Source organism: Corvus kubaryi, unplaced genomic scaffold (genome assembly GCF_017639235.1).
Source record: "Corvus kubaryi isolate FWS band 111438036 unplaced genomic scaffold, C.kubaryi_AGA036_p1.0 65383, whole genome shotgun sequence".
Taxonomy (NCBI): domain Eukaryota; kingdom Metazoa; phylum Chordata; class Aves; order Passeriformes; family Corvidae; genus Corvus; species Corvus kubaryi.
In genome coordinates this window covers 17,227-37,288 of record NW_024581964.1, presented here as the reverse complement: position 1 = coordinate 37,288, position 20,062 = coordinate 17,227, and the positions used below count along the sequence as shown (strand labels likewise).

At 38.7% G+C, this 20,062-nt stretch overlaps 1 protein-coding gene across 1 annotated transcript; it reads right to left on the bottom strand.

The window, feature by feature from the left end:
- Positions 1-2,985: 2,985 nt before the first annotated feature.
- LOC121673407 (transmembrane protein FAM155A-like) lies at positions 2,986-19,044 on the bottom strand (the record flags this gene model as incomplete). The annotated part of the gene is made up of 2 exons (XM_042046689.1): positions 2,986-5,341; positions 18,792-19,044. Coding segments are annotated over 2 exons (549 nt in total), but the record flags the coding sequence as incomplete, so codon positions are not given.
- Between the last annotated feature and the right edge of the window lie 1,018 nt (positions 19,045-20,062).

Here is a 20,062-nt window from a genome sequence, read left to right as displayed (position 1 = left end):
TCTCTTTTTGAAACAGGTCTATTTCTATATAGATCTACACCTACATATGCTTTTTTTTTTTTTTTTTTTTTTTTTTTTTTCTTTTTTTTTTGCATCTTGGTTGTATTTTGAAGAATTATATCTGTTTCTCAGATGGAATTTCCAAGTTGGCCCAGCCTCTTTTTTTCCCCAGAATGACACTAATTCTCTCTTCCTTCTTCTCCCCCCAGGGAGACCTCAAGCTTGTTAACATTTGAAAAAATGCTTGAAAGTACTGGGCACCTAGAGTGGTCAATAATGTAATTTCTCACAGTTGCTGTAGAAAATATTGGCAAATTATATCCCTCAGTTGGGATGGTATGTGCTCCAGCCCTACTTCTCATCAAAACATCTAGATTTAATGAGAATTATCATGCTCAGAACTGGACATAATATTTTCCCAAGCTTTTCTAAAAGACTGCTGACAGCTGCTGGAAGACGACAGTCTCTTTTTACCTCACAAAGGTTGTTTAATTTCTTCTCCACAATGACAAATTTTCTGGTAGTTTGTCCTCTGTGCTCATAGTTCAATTTTGAAATCACTCCTTCACCAAACTAATATGAGTGACAATAATAAGAAAATAGAACCATTCACCATAAATATGATTTTGCCAATCTCTTGTTAAGACCTGACTAGGGCTGAACCCAGTGATCTTCTGTTTATGCACTATGCCCATGAGCAATTCCTGAGTAAAGATTATGAGATTATGGGACAACGAATTGAGACCTATGTGCTACCATGAACTTTTTGTGGGTGCATGCCTTTACCTGTATCAAGGCTCACTGAAGTCAGCATGACTCTGAGGCCATCTTGAAGCCTGCCTAAGAAGGGCTTATCATGGGGCTGTTGCACTGATGGGACATACAGTGAAAGTTGCAGTAAAGGACCAGGCACCTTCACAGACCCCTTGCTTAGGTGACTCTTCACACGTATCTTGAAATTTCCTAAAAACTAGGTCTACTCCACAAATGAGTTTTTCTTGTGCTTTGAATAGTCACTTAAGACAGGTTTCACTGTGTAAATTTGTGTGCATGTACTATCTTCAGCTCTCATGATAGGTAGGTATCTTCTGTGCAGAGAGGCAATGCTTACAAAAAGGACATTCATTATCATAACAGGTACAGGGAGAGCAGAAGATAATGTCTTTGTCCCTCTCTCTTTAATAGAAGAGTATAACTGTATAAACTGAGAGTCACAACATGTACCAGATGAAACCTGCTATCTCTGCTGCTTGAAATACAGCTCTCATTCTTTTATTCTTTCTTCTTTAATTATGCAGAATAAAATTATTTTTAACCCTCAAGAAGAAATATCTTTGTTTGGTTTGTAACTATTGTTCCACAGATTCTTTGGCAGCTGATGGCTTGGTTTCATCATTTATGGAACTAAAACTTCATTCTAATATTTTATTGGGTTTTTGTCTTTAAATTATGGTGTGCAGAAGGACAGCCTTCATCTGCTATATTAAAAAAAAAAAAAAAAGAAAAAAGATACTGTCTCTTTAATGAAAGAAAAGCATCAATATACTGTATTACTGAATGCAAATGCAATAAGAAATAACATATAGCTCTGGTTATGTTATATGACATTTGGCTTAGCAGTATTAACATATTGCACAAAATCTGCATTTTCCCTATTGCAGAAAATAAGACGATAAAAGACATGGGAAATTAATTTCTTCCATATGATCATAAAATAAATGTTCTTTTTTTCTTTTTCTTCTCGTCAGTCATTTGCAGAAATATTTTAGTATTACTTCTTTGTTAAGCCAGCTCTTTATCATGTATGTATTAGGCATACAGTACAAGGAGAAATGGAACAAGATGGCAGTTATAGCAGTGGCAAGATGCAAATTTATTCTGAAAAAAAGTAATATGTGCACAATATCAAGCATGCTTAAGTTTGTGCCAGGAAAACTATTACGAATGAAAAATGGATGGGATGGAATTTTGCATCATACATGATTACATGTTGCTTAACTTCATAGAAGAGTCTTTGTCTACTCCTGATGTCCCAGGTACCACCAAGAGAAGCTGCTTACCACACTGCTAGAGTGAAAATGGAAACAGATACCCCAGCAGTATTCAACTGCAACATGACTCTTTGTTTCAGAAATTAAAGAAATAGACCTCAAAAAGATGACAGAGAAAATTCACAGACCATTGAACTGCAGGCACTAACTCCAGGTAGGGAAAGGGGGATGAATTTATTACATCTTGTACTTGTAATTGAAAGTCTGTAATTGTTTTCTGCTTCATTTTCCCCAAGTTGAATTAGGCTACATTATGCATGTGATGTTGTTGTCACTGTTTTTCCTCCTGTCTCTCTCATATTGTATGACACATGACTGACTGTAGCCAAGCAGTGGAGGAGTAATTTTTCACTGACACCACTTGAAAACATTTTTGTAAAAAAATAAGTGATGAAGAATGAAGAAGAGCAGAAAAGAAGAAATAAAATACCTTAAAGATAGCTCTCTACATTAATTCACCATGAAGCGAAAGAGAAATAATAAAAACTCTTCTTCAGGTGCCAATTCAATTGAGATGAACCAGACTAGGTACTGCATTGGTACAGTGTAAAAATAGATGACAGTGAGTAATGGTGTGAACAAAAAACCATGAGGAACATCACAGAAATGGATGTTGGATGGCCTTTGCACAGCAGAGGTAGATAAAGGTTATAACAAACTGTTTACTGACCATGTACACTTACTAGAATTAAGAGGTCAGTTGAACAAGAGCTCACCTAGTAAGAGCTTTCTCAGTAGTGTGACTTATCAGCTGTTGTACAGTACCAGAGCACTGCCCAGTTATTGCTCCATCACTTTTCAGTAACATTTCTGTCCTTTCAAAAGTCTACATTCTACCATTAGTTAAGGCTTTTTCTTTTACATTTCTACATTTCCCCCCAATTTTGCATCAATTCACTGTAATTAATACATGTGCCTCTAACAGAAAAGAAAATAAATAAAAAGCACCATGTTTTATTGAACAAAATATAGCATGTGCAAGGAAGGGAAGGGAGGAATTATAGAAACAAACCAGTGCTGAAGAATTTTGCATTAGCTGGTGCTTTTTGCTGTTGTCGTATTTGCACAGATCGTTTTAGGCTCCTCAGTCCAGGTTGTAGCAAAACACTATCAAAACAAATACTCTTGCAAAATATTTTAGCTTCGCAGCTTAACATGTGCATCTTGAACCGCTTAAGCAGCATGATTATCTTCTTTTTGTTTTTCTCCAGAATTCAACAGACCGTAAAGTGTATACAAAAATGTATTATGCACCAGTGATTAAATGTTCTTACAACATTAATATTTATCAAGGGGTATTTCATAGCTAGAAAGTAGGTAACTATATTTTATTTCCTAAGAGAACATTTTCTATAGTTTTCCTTCATTTCCCAGCTACACAGCAAACATCTCGAAAGTGCACTTCCCAAGTGTAGTTAGAGAATAGGAAGGAATGTAAAGTTTTTAAAAACAGCCCTTATTAACTTTTCCTTCCATTGATTCTACTGTAAACTCTAAAAAGCCTTTTTAAAAAGCAAATTCTCATACACTCAGCAGGTGAAATGTTCCCACAAAAATAAAAGTAAACAAATTCAAAACCACCCCAAACAATGAAAAATCAGCAATCATATTACAATCTTTTCTCTTGACTACTCGTATCCTAGTATATCTTTACTGGTTTTATTGCACATTTATGAAAACGGTTGTCCTATATATTTTAAAAAAAAATAGTTTCTTTATCTGTGCTAACACATTCTTGTGCATCCTTAATAAACTAGAGTTACTTTCAACAACATGTAGGTATTAGAAAAACAATGGAATCAAACCAAAGAGATAATTTGTTTTGTAGATGTTCAAAGACTTCTAGTGTAATTTTGTTGAGACAAAGAGTTGAATTTTGGAGGTTCTGGCTCCCATTTGTTATGGAAAGCTGCTGGTTATGTGACAGCAGGAGAACTCAAGACGTGATTCACAATGAATGTCAATCCTTCACCTCCAATATGAAGGCTTCCCAACTATTCAACTTGCTGAGCATAACTGGTTTTACTTAGCATATCTAGAAAAGGCTGCTCCTGTTCAACTGACCAGTGAGAAAGGACTGGACTTCTTCAAAACGGGTATTGGAGCAACAGTTTGTTATATATTTCTTTACACTTTTTAACTGTCCGATCCCACCTTGTGAGGAGAGCACTTGTTTGTTCAGCTAAAAGGAACCCCCTTCATGCTCCTTTTGGTTTGCTCAGTCAACTGTTTTATGCAACAGTGGCAGAGGCACACTGGAATTGTGTACCCATTCATTGTGATTACACAGACAAAAGCAAATGTATGTTGTCTGTGATGGTAGATGGGAAAGGGAAAGGAGATGAGTGGTTCCCATGGATAAGAGGACAGTAAGGTTTGTTTGGGGTTCTTTTTGTGGTTGCTTTTTTTTTCTTTTTTTTTCTTTTCTCTTTTTTGGTTAAATTTTGTTTTGTTGTTCTTTTTGTGGGTTTTTGTTGGGGTTTTTGTGGGCTTTTTGTTGGGTTTTTTTTCTATATTTTTCTCTTTTTTTTTCTTTTTTTTTCTTTTTTTTTTTTTTCTTTTTTTTGCTATGTCATGAAATCATAGCAGTCATTCCTCTAATAGAAACTGACAGGACATAAAAGACAGAACTATCAGATGAACACACACAATGACTAGAAATATATCGACAGAGAAAAGACTTAATTTAGCTTTGAGAAACCGTCCCAAAAATAAAATCCTGTATTAACAAGTGCAAAAAACAAAACAACAAAAGAAACTCCAAACATTAAAACACAGTGTATAAAATGGTGTGAGAAAGTTAAGTCACCAAACAGCCTTTTAGTCAATAAAAAGCTGTGTTTATGTGTCCTTGTTTGGGTAGCGGCCCATTTTCATTTTACCCAAAAGGTCATTCAAGAAGAGATCTGAGGGTAAAGCACTCAGTCCTTGCTATTTTTGACTGTAGTAATTTGGGCCTGTTGTGTTTCTGTCATGTAAGATGAATCCTTTCTTTTATTCCTCATTGGTTGAATTATCTTCCAAAGTTGTTATGCCTCCAAAGCCCAGTCCTGTTGAGTTCTGTGCTGCTGAGACTGTAAGTACTGTATGTAAGAGAATTAATACAAGAACACACAGTTTAAGTCTGCTGTTACACAGTCTTGATGCTGATGAAACTGTGAGAGATGTCCTGTGACACGTTGTTGAGCCACTTGTTTTTATAGTCCCTTTGGGTTGATGATCTGATAATAGTCCCCATCTGACATCACAGCATTCTGGTTCTGCATTGGTTGGATAGTTTTCATAGAGCCCTGTAGGGTAAACACAAAACAAGAATAAATACCAGGCACAAGGATTGGCAGAAATAGTAGATTGAAGGAAGAGCTGACATTTAGTCTAAGCTATTGAATCCATATCTTTGGGTGAGACTGAGACCCTCAGAGGTCCTGCCATTCTGTATAATTAGAGATGTTGAAGGAATATGCACCATCTAACAGGAAGCAGCATCAAAAGATCATTCAGCAGAAGTATGATGCTGAGCATGATTGTGTAAAGAAGCAACATTAAAAAGCAATTATTGATATTTGAATGATAAAGGTGTTTGAATTCTTCCTTTTGGGGAAGTAACAACCAATGATGAAGTAAGAACTAATCAACAAGAATGTTTCCACAAAAAACCTTGAAATTCTTCTTTCAGTATGTGAGCACATAAAGACAGGCATTAAATAACAAATAATGATGTACTGATGATATTGGCTATTTCAGTTTTCAAACCTATGTAAATGAAACTGCATCACAGGAACAGCTTCCAAACAGAGCTGTGAATCTATATGTTTACCCTACCTCATCTGAGTTCTTCCAGTTGGATATTGTCTTCAACATATCCCAGAGGTGAAAACAATCTTTCCTTGCCATACAATGATTGGATCTCCTGATGTTTCTGATTACACAGCTAGGTCATTTTTGCCTTTGAGACAAAGTTTACTGAGGTACTCAGCCTGAACTGATTCTGACTTTTTGAACACTAAGATGAACTCTATCTTTTTGGAAATTGTCAGTGCTATCTGCATTACTATATCACAGATTAACATAACCAAAGTGTTCTGTTTGCTTTTCACATACCTTTTTCTCTGATAAATTAAAATAACCTAATTTGGCTATTTAACTAGTGTTCAAATGTAAAAATGTCTAACATAATGGACAAACACCTTTTCTCCATTTAAACTGACCTTGGATTAAATTCTGCAGTAAATAATACACTCTGTGGTAGAACTAGGTTTTTCTAGGAAAAAATCTATCTGTGTTGAAATATTAGGACAGTAATTTTGAAAGCAGCTTCATTTCTTGGAACAAGAATCACATTTTCTCTAAAATATCACAACAAGAATATTACTTTCAAAAAGCAATTTAGTTGTAACATTCTTAGGTCCAGGCACCAGATTGCTTGCATTTTGCGAATAACTTGTAAAGAAAAGCAGTACGCCTTAAAATATGATAAATCTGAATGCTTTGTTTCCTACTTCCATAATATTGATCTTCAACTAAGCAAAATATGTGTTAGGTATGCTAAGAACGTTAAGATGCCTAGACTGGCACATTTTTACATAACTGACACAATAGTCTGCTATGCTATATATGAGTCCAAATAAAGTTTCATTCATTTTTGGATTCAACCAAATTTTTAAAGATACAGGAATGGAAGGAACTTGTTTCGTGTTCTGTAGATTCAGAGTTTATTCTACAGTAAACCTCACCATTTTTTCCACTTCTGCAGTCAGAAACTTAATGCAGCATTCCAAAGGTTGAAAATTATTAATTCTCACTCTAGATCATAGCTGAAATGATCACATTTTTCTTTAAGAAATTCAATTGCAATTTGGAACTTCTGGACAATTGTTTATTGAAGGTATAAAAAAATGGTCTTCTTTTCCAAGACCCATCTTTTGGAGTTTGTATGCATAAGTCTGTTTTTAAACACTGCAACATACAAGCAATGCCTCTCAAAGCAGGGAATTATGATTTGTTCTGTGAACTGCAGTAGCTCAAATGATTAGTAGTAATTGAAGAGACACAGAGAATGGTTAATGCTTTGATCCCACTGAGACTTGCTTACTTTTCAAACTATATTTTTTGTCTTTCTTGTTACTGGAAAACCCAGACTTCCTTTGAAATGAAAGCTGTGTATATAAATTGGCAATCAAAAGGTATTTAAATTGTTCATATGCACTTACTGAATTATAAATAAATTGATGACAATTCCACATTCAAAGACGAATTGAACGTTCCTTAATGTAAAATTACATTTCCTCTTTATTTCAATTCATCAATTAAATTTAGGTTTTGAATTTGCAGTTACATATTAAATAAACAATTAACCACAGAGACACTATTCATATGACAGTGTAGAAAATTTAGATAAATTTAGTCAGACCATTTGTACTGAACACAACACATGTTCCTCGCCACATACTTGTTTGTAGCCATAAATACAGACTTTTGGCCCTTGGATCTAATTAGTCTGTCTGTTCAGTCAGAGGTTTACAAACGTATGACTTAACTAGAAATCCAGAAAACACTGGCTACATATTCTTGGAAAATGTAGTTTGTTCTTTTATCAAAATATTAATAGAATCATAGAATGGCTTGGGTTGGATGGGACCTTAAAGATCATCTAGTTCCAACCTCCCTGCTGTGTGCAGGTGTTGGGGCCCTCCCCCCCCCTGCCATGTAGCCCTGGGGGGGAGACACGGGGTTTCCCTGCCCCTGGTCAGCCTCGTTCCCATTGGTTGGTTTGTGTTCCCCTGCTTGGGCAAGGACCCTCGGGTCCCGTGACTGGAACAGTTCCTCGGCAGAGCCCCGGCCATGGGGCTGGAGAAATAAACATCTCTGAAACATCTATCAAGAATCGGTCCATATACATTTCTTTTCCACAGGCCTCATTGATTGATATGCCTGTTGCAGTATCCACACTGTAACAAATGGTAGAGAATTGCGGGCAAGATACCGATCCCTAAGGACAGAAAATTCATGAGTAAAAACCACTCTAGATCTCTCTCTTCTAGCCTTGGTTTGGATATTCTCTCTGGACTATGGAAGAATCATGGGAAATATGGCTCTCTGAGTCACAGAAAGAAATGTATCTAGAAGTTAAAGGAATCCTTGAACAACAAAACAAGAAAGTATTTGTTCCGGGGGATCTAGAACATTTTTTTAACTGGCTTTTCAAAAATTTCTTCTATATTTCTCGAGACTTACTTTTTGATATTAATTGTCCTGGAATTACTGGAATTAATCACGGGTGTTTTTGGCATGAGATCTGGGATGAGATAAGGGATCACACAAAACATGCACTAGTGATAGAACCTCTCCGTGCATCCCTTGTAATCAGCGAAGCTCTTGAGGAGCATTTGTATGGTCCCATTACCCCTAGAGCAGAGGATGGCCATAATCCCGTGGCCAAGGCCGTGCGGCAGCCATCCCAGGAGCACATGACTGCAGCCATGCCAGCGGAGGTTCCTGCACTGGATGTGCCCAGCCCCCTCAGGAGTCTGCGCCTTATCGCGGACCCCATCCCTGTCTTGGGGTCCCCGGCCGCTCGACCGTGATTGAGGGAGCGATGCCGCAGGCGCCGCGGGTGCCATGGGCCACGTGCAGCAGAGAGGCGGCCCCACGAGCAGCCAGGAACTGGGGGTCGGTGTGGAAGCCTGCTCTGAGCACACGGCTCGGAGAGCCGTGTGGAGGGAGAAGCGGCGGTTTCCACAGTGACACGAGAAGCCACGCAGCACCGAGCTGAAACGAGGCTGCTCTCAAAGCAGCGTGGAGTTGGCGGAGCGGAACTGCTCGCAGGGCGCGGGGCCAGCGGCGATGGCAACGCGGGGCCGCGCAGAGCCCAGACACGCGCCGGAGCAGCGCCGCTCGGAGGGCGCAGAGCAGCTGCAACGCGAGGCCCCGGCTGAGACATTGGAGTCGGCGAGGCAGCAGCCACGCAGGACAAGCAGCCACGACGAACACACAAGCACGTGATAGGAGAAGTTATAGCAACAAAAATCACAGGAACTGTGAAATGGTACAGTGTAAAAAACAACTATGGATTTATAACACGAGATGATACAGGAGAAGATTTATTCATCCATAGAACTGCCATTAAAAGGAATAACCCTAAAAATTACCTGCAAAGTGTAGGAGATGGGAAGTTGTACAATTTGATATAGTGCAAGGAAAGAAGGGTTTACAAGCAGCAAATGTTACTGGGCCTGGAGGTATTCCCGTCAAAGGCAGCCGTTATGCACAAAATTATAAACAATATCCATCCCAGCAACTTCCCTACCCACAACCTACTTTCCCCTTTTACCCTATACCGAATATAAACCCTTTCCTAAATTTACCCCATCCCCAGTTTATTCCTAATCCATTTGTCACCCCATGGCTTCCCTATACAATTCCCTTTTCCTACAACTCCTCTCCAATGCCGAGGGGGGGATGAAAAGGAGGAGGGAAGAAATTAAACCCTCTCCTGCCTTAGTTTCCCCACAAAGCATGCCCGGAGAGTCCTGTCTCCCTTCTGTCAGCCTTAAGATGTTCCAGAGAATCTGTTTGGACATTTAAAGACTCAGGAGGGTGGTTTGTTTTGTTTTGAAACTGTTCTTGTTATGTTTATCCAGTTGTTTTCAATGTTAAGTTTTAAATCTCTTTTTGTTAAAAATAAATGGGTGAAATGTTGGGGCCTTCCCCCCCCTGCCATGGGGTCCTGGGAGAGGGGCCCTTGGGGGGGGAGACACGGGGTTTCCCTGCCCCTGCTCAGCCTCATTCCCCATTGGTTGTTTTGTGTTCCCCTGTGCAGGCAGGGACCCTCGGGTCCCGTGATTGCCTCAGTTCCTCAGCAGAGCCCCAGCCATGCGGCTGGAGAAATAAACATCTCTGAAACATCTATCAAGAATCGGTCCATAGATATTTCTTTTCCACAGGCCTCATTGATTGATATGCCTGTTGCAGTATCCACACTGTAATATGCAGGGACACACATTTCACTAGACCAGGTTGCTCAAAGCCCCATCCAACTTGGCCTTGAACACTTGCAGGGATGGGGAGTCCACAGCTTCTCTGGGCAACCTGTTCTGATGCCTCACCACCCTCACAATAATTTCTTCCTAAAATATCTTCCTAATATCTAATCTAAGCCTACTCTTTCAGTCTGAAACCATTCCCCTTGTCCTATCACCCCACACTATTATAAAAAAAGTCTCTCTCCATGTTTTTTTGCAGGCTCCCTTCAGGTACTGGAAGGCTACAACTAGGGCAGCCAAAGCCTTTTCTTTTCCAGGCTGAAAAATCCCAATTCTCTTAGTCTTTCCTCATAGGAAAAGTGCTCCATTCCTCTGATCATCTTGGTATCCCTCCTCTGGACTTGTTCCAACAGGTCAATGTCCATCCCGTGCTGAGGACCCCAGAGCTGGATGCAGTGTTCCAGGTGGGGTCTCATAAGAGCAGAAGGGCAGTGTCACCTCCTTTGCCCTGGTGGCCATGCTGCTTTTGATGCATCGCAGGACACATTTGGCTTTCTGGGCTGTGAGTGCACATTGCTGGATCACGTCCAGTCTCTCATCCACTAGCACCCTCAAGTCCTTCTGTGCAGGGCTGCCCTTGATCTGTTCATCCCCCAGCCTCTGTTGATATCAGGGGTTTCCTTGACCCAGGCAGCACCTTGTACTTGGTCTTGTCCTCGTGAGATTCCCATGGGCCCACTTCTTGAGCTTTTCCAGGTCCCTCTGGTTGGCATCACATCCTTCAGGCGTGTCAACCACTCCACTCATCTTGGTATCATCTGCAAATTTGCTAAGGGTGCACTTGATCTCTTCATTAAAAAAGATATTAAATAAGACTTCATTGTAGAAGACCACTAGGTTGGTCAGGCACTTGGTGAAGCCATGTTGACTGTCTCAAATCACCTTCCCATTCACCATGTCCCTTAGCACAGCTTCTAGAAGGGATCTGTTCCATGATCTTTCCAGCCACAGAGGTGAGTCTGACAGGTTTTTAGTTCTCAGCATCTTCCTTGACCTATCTACTATTATCCTTTTTAAAGATGGGTTCAATGTTGCCCTTTTAAAAGTCATCTGGGACTTGACCTGATTGCCATGACTTTTCAAATATCATGGAGAGTGGCTTGGCAACTATATCAGCCAATTACCTTGGGTCTCTTGGGGGTGTGACTCATTGGGTCTCATAGATTTATGTACATTCATGTTCCTCAGGTGGTCGTGAACCTGATCTTTACTTACAGTGGGAGGGACTTTGCTCCTCCAGTCTACATCCTGTTGTCCATCCAGTCAAGAGATATAGGAAGAGAGAGGTTGACATTGAAGACTCAGGCAAAAGTGTTGTTGAGTACCTCAGCCTCCTCCTCATCCATTGTTATCAGTTTTCCAACACTGTTTATGGGGATACGCCTCCTTTGGCCTTCCTTTCCTTGCTAATATGCCTATAGAAGCCCTTCTTTTCATTCTTTGCATCCGTTGCCACATTCAGTTCCTTGCCCCATCCTTACATAATCTGATTTCATCTCTATGCTTTTCCAAGGTTACCTGTCCTTGTTCCCACTGCCTGTGCATTTGCTTCTCTCCCTTTTGTTTGACTTCCGTTTTGTTTAAAAATTAAATACTTGCGTATAAGAAATAAAAAGGATTTCTCAAACCACCAAGGCTTCCCCCTTCCTCTTTTGTCTCTATAGTTCAGTTTGTACACCTCATTACTTTATGTTATTTGGATATTTGGTAATTGTATTCCTGAGGCTGACCTCACAGCTGTTACTGGCTTGAAATGAATTTTGCTTTTCACTTTTTTACTTAAAATTCTCAGTTCTTCATTTCCCAACTCTTCCCAGCACTCAGCTATCTTTCACCAGCATAAATCTTAGTCCATATGGAGGTTCTTGGACCTTTATTATAATCAAGGAGCTAGAATTTGCCAGAAGACTTGGTTTCAAACCATTCTCCAGTCAGATATACTTTCACTCACAAAGGTCATGCAAAAGCTCTCTCTTTTCTTTGTAATCAGGTAGGTTTTTCTCCACATGAAGATAACATTTTGATAATCAGCACAGAAGTAACATCTGTAGGGACTGTGTTACTAATGCTGATGCAAGTATTAAGGCTACTGGTTCCACTGAGATTGTTAATGGAGACATGAATAGATAAATCCTGTATGTCCTGCTCAGCTGAATCAGACTGAAAAAGGAGTGACAGCATGAATATCATATTCACTTTGTGGAATGTGCTTTGCAGGAAAAGCAGCAAACCTCAAGCAAGTTCTTAAACAAAAATTGAAATCACAAAGACTGTCTACGCATGCATGGTCTGCTGATCAGCTAGATCACCATCTAACTCACAGGCTGCTGTGGTTTCTGCTGGAGCAGTTGCAGGAACCAGCCTGTAAAAGCAGTGGTTGCACCCCTATGACTCTCAGCACTGTCAGGATATGTGACACTTGCGGCTGGATTTGAATCTGCAGCAGGTGATCTGACTTGGCTTCTTGGTTTTTTTGCTACAGAAAGAGTTATGGAGCCATACTATTCTGCATCATGGGAAACTGGTCTGGTTGATATTTGTGTTGTCATTGCTGGATAAGTATTTGGGAAGCCAGAGAAACAAAACAGATCTTATGATATGTTATGCTTTTTTCCCTCTTTTTCTTTCTGTAGAGCTCTAACCTGTGGTCATTTTTCACACAGATTTATGATTATTTTTGAGAGGTATATGAAGCTTCTTGTGCTTGAAGTAAAGACGTTGAAACAAGAGAAGTGGATGTAGTATACCAGAAGTTTTGAATATTCCATTTTATTGTGAAGCCCAAAGTAAATAATGTCTGCCAAGAGTGATCCATCCAGCAGTGACATCATTGTATCGGTGAATGCCAGCACTCAGCATGACATTTCTGTTTCTGAGGAAATATTTCTGAGATTTTAATATTAACATTTTCCAACTATGGAAGTCAAGAGAACACATTAGATATTATATGAATAGATTTCACTGCTTGCTTACAACTGATCTGGAAGCCAGCACTTTTTGATCTCATCCAGATGGTCTTCTCAATTTCTAAATTGCTGTGTCTGTGACACATTATGATGATTAGACATGTATTTTATACCTTTCATATTATAAAAATGAAATAAAATTATATGTAGAAGAATATTGAAGATGAATAAATTATTCTTTAGTCAAACAGATTATTCTTAAACTGGTGATAAGACTGTTCAGCTCTTTTGAAAAGGCTGACTTCCATTACAGACTCCATTCCAGCTGTTGGAGGAGATCTGGGTTGGAGATTTGTGTTGCTGTGTTTTAAGTTTTTTTATCACTGTATGTTGGTGATTATTACAGATAGTTGTCTCATGAACATTTTCTTATGTGTATGTGTCCAAATCCAAGAAGAATTCATTGTGTTTCTTCACAATACATTAATTTCTTCCCTAAATTATGCATAGGGCCAATTTCCTGCTGCTGGTGTAAATCAGCGTTACCCCTCTAAAACTGAGCTGCTACAAGTCAGAACAATGAGTAAATAGCTGACTCTCAAAACTGTACAATGAAGATTTTCACCGCTACTGTTTTGAGATACAGGAAAACTTGCTTCTAGAAAGCGTTTGGCTTTTCCCAGTTCCCTCCAGTTTTGCTTCTATATGTAGAATCTTTGATTAAAAGGATGTACTATTGTGATATGATACAAAAAGGTCACACATATCTAAGTACTGTGTCACCATAGAAAGTTTAGGGATATCAGTAAGTTAATTGTCTGGGTCATTTTTCTAGGAGAAGATGGTTTACAGAAAATAAACCTATTCTGATATGGGACCTCACTCATGGGAAAGCGCCAGTATTCAAGACTAGAAGAGCATGAGACTCAAAAAGATGAGCTATTTAGTTGAGAGATTTTGCTGCAAAAACCATGTCAAATTTTCCCTGCAAGCAGATCCATAGCTACTAATGATTTAAACCATGCTTGTCAAACATAAAAGGGATTTGTCCTGCTGTCTGTGTTAGCTTAATATTTTGATATTTTAGGACCTACTAAGAGGTGCAGACAGGAGGCAAATCACACATTATTATGAGACATTTTTAGAGGAAGAATTTTGATCAAATACATAGTTTTTTTTAATTTGTCAAGAACAACATAAAGCAGATTGAATTCAGAGAGATTTTCTCTTCTTGAATTGTTCTACAAAAAAGAGATAGATTGTCTTGCTTTCTTTATATCACATTTTCTCAAGGAAATTGCTTTTCAAATTGCACTGAAATCAGGGCATCTGTTTTGAAACAGACATGCTATAGCTAAATCTGTTGGTGAAACCCAGTCACACATCTGCCCCTTGAGAGGAAGCTGCAGTTTAAAGAATTTATTCTAATACTTTTGCTGAGCTTTCTTAGGCATCAAACTTCTACAGATTGATGAGAATTCTCTGTAATAATTCTCACTATGTCCTTAGAAAGGTCAGTGTATGCTATGAAGTATGACTGACAGTTTCATACTGTAACACATTTACAGTGAATTCTTTACTCTAAAGGACGTAGAGTTTCCATGGAAGTGTTACTTTGCATGGATCACATAAATATATGTCATTGTTATTTGCCAAAAATTGATTCATGCTCTGCGTTCCAAACAACTGAGATGTTAATCAGAACACATAAAATTAGGAGTCTAAATTAATATGAACTGAAAGATATTAGTGATTTAAAGCACCTGAATCACCTGTCTACTTACCTCTTCTCTCCCTTTACTTTCTACTTCTAATTGAAAAGTATCAGAGGTCTGTTCAATACAGGATAATAGACAAATTTGATTCTCCTCTTGATGGCAGAAGACTTGTTCTGATGGCACTGCTCTTAGGAGTTTTAGGAAGAACTAAAGGGTGCCATGCTACTTTTGGAAGAAATTATTGCAATGCATCTCTGCCTTGTTACTGCCCACTACACTTCCTTCCATTCCTTCAAAGTGGAACTCTCCTTCTCCATTAAATGTCATGACATCTATTGTACAGATAAAGAGTGTGAGCATGTGGCTGAGATTTCGTGCCTGAGACTTGATGCTGGGTGATGGCCCTGTTATATCACAGGGCACAAAGAGATCATAAGTCATGGTCATTACAAAGAAAGCCCTTAGCAACACAATTAGCACTAAATCTGCACTCTAAAGTGGTCCAGACTTTGCACATGGACAGCATTTTCTCCCAGCAGTCAGAATAGGCTACGTCCATATTAACAAGTAATTTTGGGAGTACGAGAAGATCGGTACAATAAAGTGGCTGGTACTGAGTATCTATCTCATGTCAACCCTAAATGCCTCTGAAGGGATTTTTCCTCACTCTAGCTCTAGTCTAATTTTGTAGAGCAAATGTGCATTAATGGTTGGGGCATGGTAGGGTGATGCTGTAGCCCATCTCCTTATTTAGTTAAGGAAGAGATGACTACATCTACAATGGAAAATAATCCTACTGGTATGAACACTGTTTTCTTAGGAGTTACAGTTAAAAACCTTGACCTGGAACTTTGCATGGGACTAATTCACTGTAATTTGCCATGTGTGTGTATGTACACCTGGAAACTATTGTTATCTCCCTCAAATGAGATTTTAGTTTGCATGGGTAGTTCTAGACAGCTGTTGAAAGAAACATTGGATGAAACCACTGGAAACTTTAATCATATGGATATAAACTCCAAAGGCCAAAACTGAAAGTAATCACTTAGTTTTAATGAATGTGAAAATCAAAACCAGCATGTCACAACACAGCACCTGATGGGAGGATCAACTTCATTCTTTCTGTCCTGGAAGAAAGGGGACAAGAAGAAAGGAGACAAGAAGGGAACACTAAATTCTTTCTATCTAACTGCATATTTCCATAATCAGAACCACACTGTGATTCTGATTGTTTTGATTAATCTCCCAAGCACTTTCTTTTGCACTGCAGTTGTTCCACACCCTCATATGCATTTCTACAAAAGATGAGTTCTGGTGATACATAACAAGTGCAGCACGCCTTCTCCTTTCCCTACTATATGCTTTCTTTGGAGGTGATCAAGTTAGACATTCTCAGGCTAGAATACTTGTTGCTTATTACATGAGTTCATAAATTTCCAAGAAGTCAGTATTAATCCATATTATAAACTACAATTTATTTTCTTTTTAATTTAATGACAAATACAACTACTGCAGTATTTCTTGGGGAAAAATATCTAGTCCTATGCTGTTTTCTCATCATGTGGACCTTCCAAGGAAGGGTAGAACCCTTCTTATTATTTCCTTTTACAGCCTCCAGTACTTTTTTTTTTTCAGATTCCAACACCACAAAAATCCTGCCTTGAGAGGTAATGTGGGTTCCCTGTTGTCCACCAATGCTGCCAGGCCCTCACCTCCAGCAGGTCTCTGTGCTCTGACTAACTGCTGTGGTAGGACAGGATTGAAACCGGAGTTGGCAGCTCCTACTGCCAAGGCACCTCCCAGCATGGAGATATGGAACCACACCAGCCTCTACCTGGCTGCAATGGGAAAATTACATGTAACATTTTTCATCCTGCGCTCTGGGCTTTAGTCAATACCAAATAAAACCAGCTATCCCTTGTATACCTTTTCTTGTTACTTGACACCTAAATGTTAAAGAAAAATACCTTTTGACCTTACTTTTTGTGTTTTTCTAGTGAAGAGACAGACTAATAACTAGAACATGTATGCCAGACAGAAACTCACAGAAAGTGCAGTAGGAGATGTCCCTCAAGACATGGGTTACCTGCTTTCAGCTGTTTTTCTGCAAAGGGATTTCAAATTATCTGTCAAGTCACAAGCTATGCTGAGGTAGTGTTTTATCTGCTGTTGAACTCACTTTACTTTGCATGAAAAAAATCTGTTTTCATTAAACGGCAGAGAGGTATGATTCTTTATTCCCACAGCAGACTATAGCCTAATTTCTCATTGTTTAGTGGCAGGAAGTACTCTTTTGGTGAGCTGCTGCTTAATAAGGGTGAAAATGGGCCTCTATTCCAAACAAAGTTTGAATTGCTCCCTTGTACCTGTCCTCAGCATCTTCTCTTGCACACTGTCTAGGGCCAGCATACTCATTCCCAGGGTCTGTGAACACAAGCTCTGCTCTGCCGCTGCTGGCATTGGACTTGAGAGGGCAAAAAGTTCAACCAAATATTAGTTAGTGGACTGCTGAGATGAGATTTAGGTCACCCTGATTTTAAGTGTCTGCAATAAGACCCTGGTGACTAACAGCAACTAAAGCAAATAGAGTACAGCCAGCAATGTGAGCAAGTCCTCTCATCCGGTGCAGGTGCCTACTTAAGGTGAATCAAATAGCTCTCAGCTCTACTGACTACACCAGTGACTCTAGTGAGAGCTTTGTCACAGAGTTTATGTGTAAATACCCACATTATTAATACCTGCAATAAAATGAGTTTAATCCTCCCCTAAAGCTGCTTTTTCATCCCAAACTCAGACACATCATTAATCTTTTCAAAATCATCTATTTTGTGTGTTTTAGGAAGGAATTTGGATTATGAGTTATACTAGGAAAAAGAAGAGATGGATATGTATTTCCTCACAGATTTTCTGAAATACATGCCAAGATGATTTTGTTTACTGTTGTTTTGGTTTCTTGTCCTTGTGTATGTGTGTGTGTACACATGTATATACATGAACACACAGACATATGTATAGATTGTGTACTTGTGGTAAACAAAATTTTCCTAAGTCGCTCACTTCTACTATACTTCCTTAAACTGGACAATAATGCTCACTTGCTTACTGCATATGCATGTGGGAAGGCTATTTACTAATTTTTACAAAATGCCTTGAAGTGCTAAGGATCATTACCTTAGAGGTGGTAAGAAATTTTAACTCAGTTCACTTTTCATGGTATTTTCTTTTGCATATGGATGGATACTGCTTGATTGTGTGCAGTAGGCTTAATCTCCAAGGAAAAAATCCAGTAAGTACCTTGCTACCAGAATCACCCTAAATCCAAACACGGGGTATAAGGTGAAGTGAGTTGCCATGTTCCTTATGCCTGCATCTGAGATGGTATATAAAATTTGTGGATTTTTATAATTGATTCTGTTTTTAAGTAGCTTACCTTAGGCAACTTATTTACTATCAAGATTTCCAGTGAAGCCCTAATGTAGAGGTGATGGCAGTTTAATTTCTGATATTTGGACAAAGGTGTCAAATGGTCTAAGTATTGAAATTCCTTTTTACCTATTTACTGGGAATAACAAGACTCAAGAGGAAACAAGCAACGATTAGTTCTTCACAGGTGAACAACTGATTCTTGAATTTCTTCACTATCTTTTCTTAAACACTTTCTGACATCTGCTGGACAATTTTGAATGCTGTGCATCAGATTGTTGATTCATCTGGCATAAGAATGCAGGCAGACAAAGGTGAATATGCTAAAAACTGGACCTGCCTTTCTCTTTTTTTCTGAATATTGCATGATATGCAACCTCTTTACTCTGAGTATTGTGTGACATGAAGTAACAGAAATCTCCACAAAATAATTGTGTAAGAAATAACCAGAAAAAAATTTCTTGTAGCAATTTTGGTTTGTAAAGCTGATGCCTGGCAGGCTGCATCATAACTGTGCATTACTAGATCTGAGCTCAAATCCTAGCACCTCCAACAAATCTTTCTGATGTGGAATACCTTCAGGCTCTCAGAACTAAATCCATGACATTTAGACTTATGAAAACAATTGAAATTAGTTTCTCTATACTATACCTGTACAGATGAAACTTGATAGTCCTCCATAGATGACATCATCATTGTCTGGTAATATAAAGGGACACCTCGTTTGAACCTCCAAACAGTATTGCTTGCAAGGAATTCTGTTGCTGCAGTGAAACTGTGTGACTTCAAAATACTGGGAACAGAGCCAGGCTTTGTAGACAGTCTGGAAAAAAGAGAAGAACCAAAAATATAGATGGATGACAATAGCACTGTCATTATTAGAAGAACATACTGTACTGCACACCTACATTAATGCTGCTTTTGGATGAAAATTTTGAGAGAATATCACCTGGGTAAAATATGCTCATAACTTTTGACTGTCCTCCCACTTCAGAAATGAAATCTCCAGCCAAGTCATTTAAAAGCAACAGTTAGTCAGGACCAGGCTTATGCTATTATATTATCTCAGTTTGTAAACAGGTATGTCTCTTAGATTTGACTTTTTATTAGATGCATGCAGGCATGGAACACACCCCTGTCCCTGCATTTTATTATATGCTAAGTGAGATCCTAATCTCGTTAGGAGCTGGACAATGACAAATTTATGAAAGTGCATGCAAGAAAGAGTTGAAAACTGGGCTTGTGCCATGTCTCTCTTTATATCATCTAGAGCTAAACTATCAGGTTGCAATAGATGGTGCTGCTTCCCTTCAAATAAAACCTTATCCAGTCCACAGCATTAAAACATGCATTAGGGTTCCTGAACACCAACAGCTGCAGACTAGGGGATAAATCTGCCACAGTGAGAACCAATGTCTACATTTGGATGCTAAAAGGAGCACTTTAAAGATGGTCTCATCTGATGCTGCATAGCGATGGCTGCAGGACCTGTGATTATTGCAATTATTGTCACCATTTAAACAGAAAAGTAAAATAAACATGCTGATTTTAATTTTTACTACCTTTTGTCTTCCAAACAATGATGCTTTTCATTATAATTAAACTCTTTTGGACACGGAAAAAATTAATGTAAAATTAGATAGGACACCAAGCTACAAAGGTGATTAAAAACCCGTGTGACTGAGTACAGAGAGGTTTGTTTGTTGCCCATTTTATTTTCCACTTAACTGTTTTGGAGTACATTATTTACTGTATAGATACTTGCTATCTTGCTTGTTACATAGCATTCCTTTTTTGTATTTTTTAATTATCTGAAAATCCTAGTAACAACCTTTCATTAATCACAGACTGAAAACCAATATAGTCAGCTTATCATTTCCATTCTTTCTAGGACTGATTTAATAAAAAAGAAAACTGACACC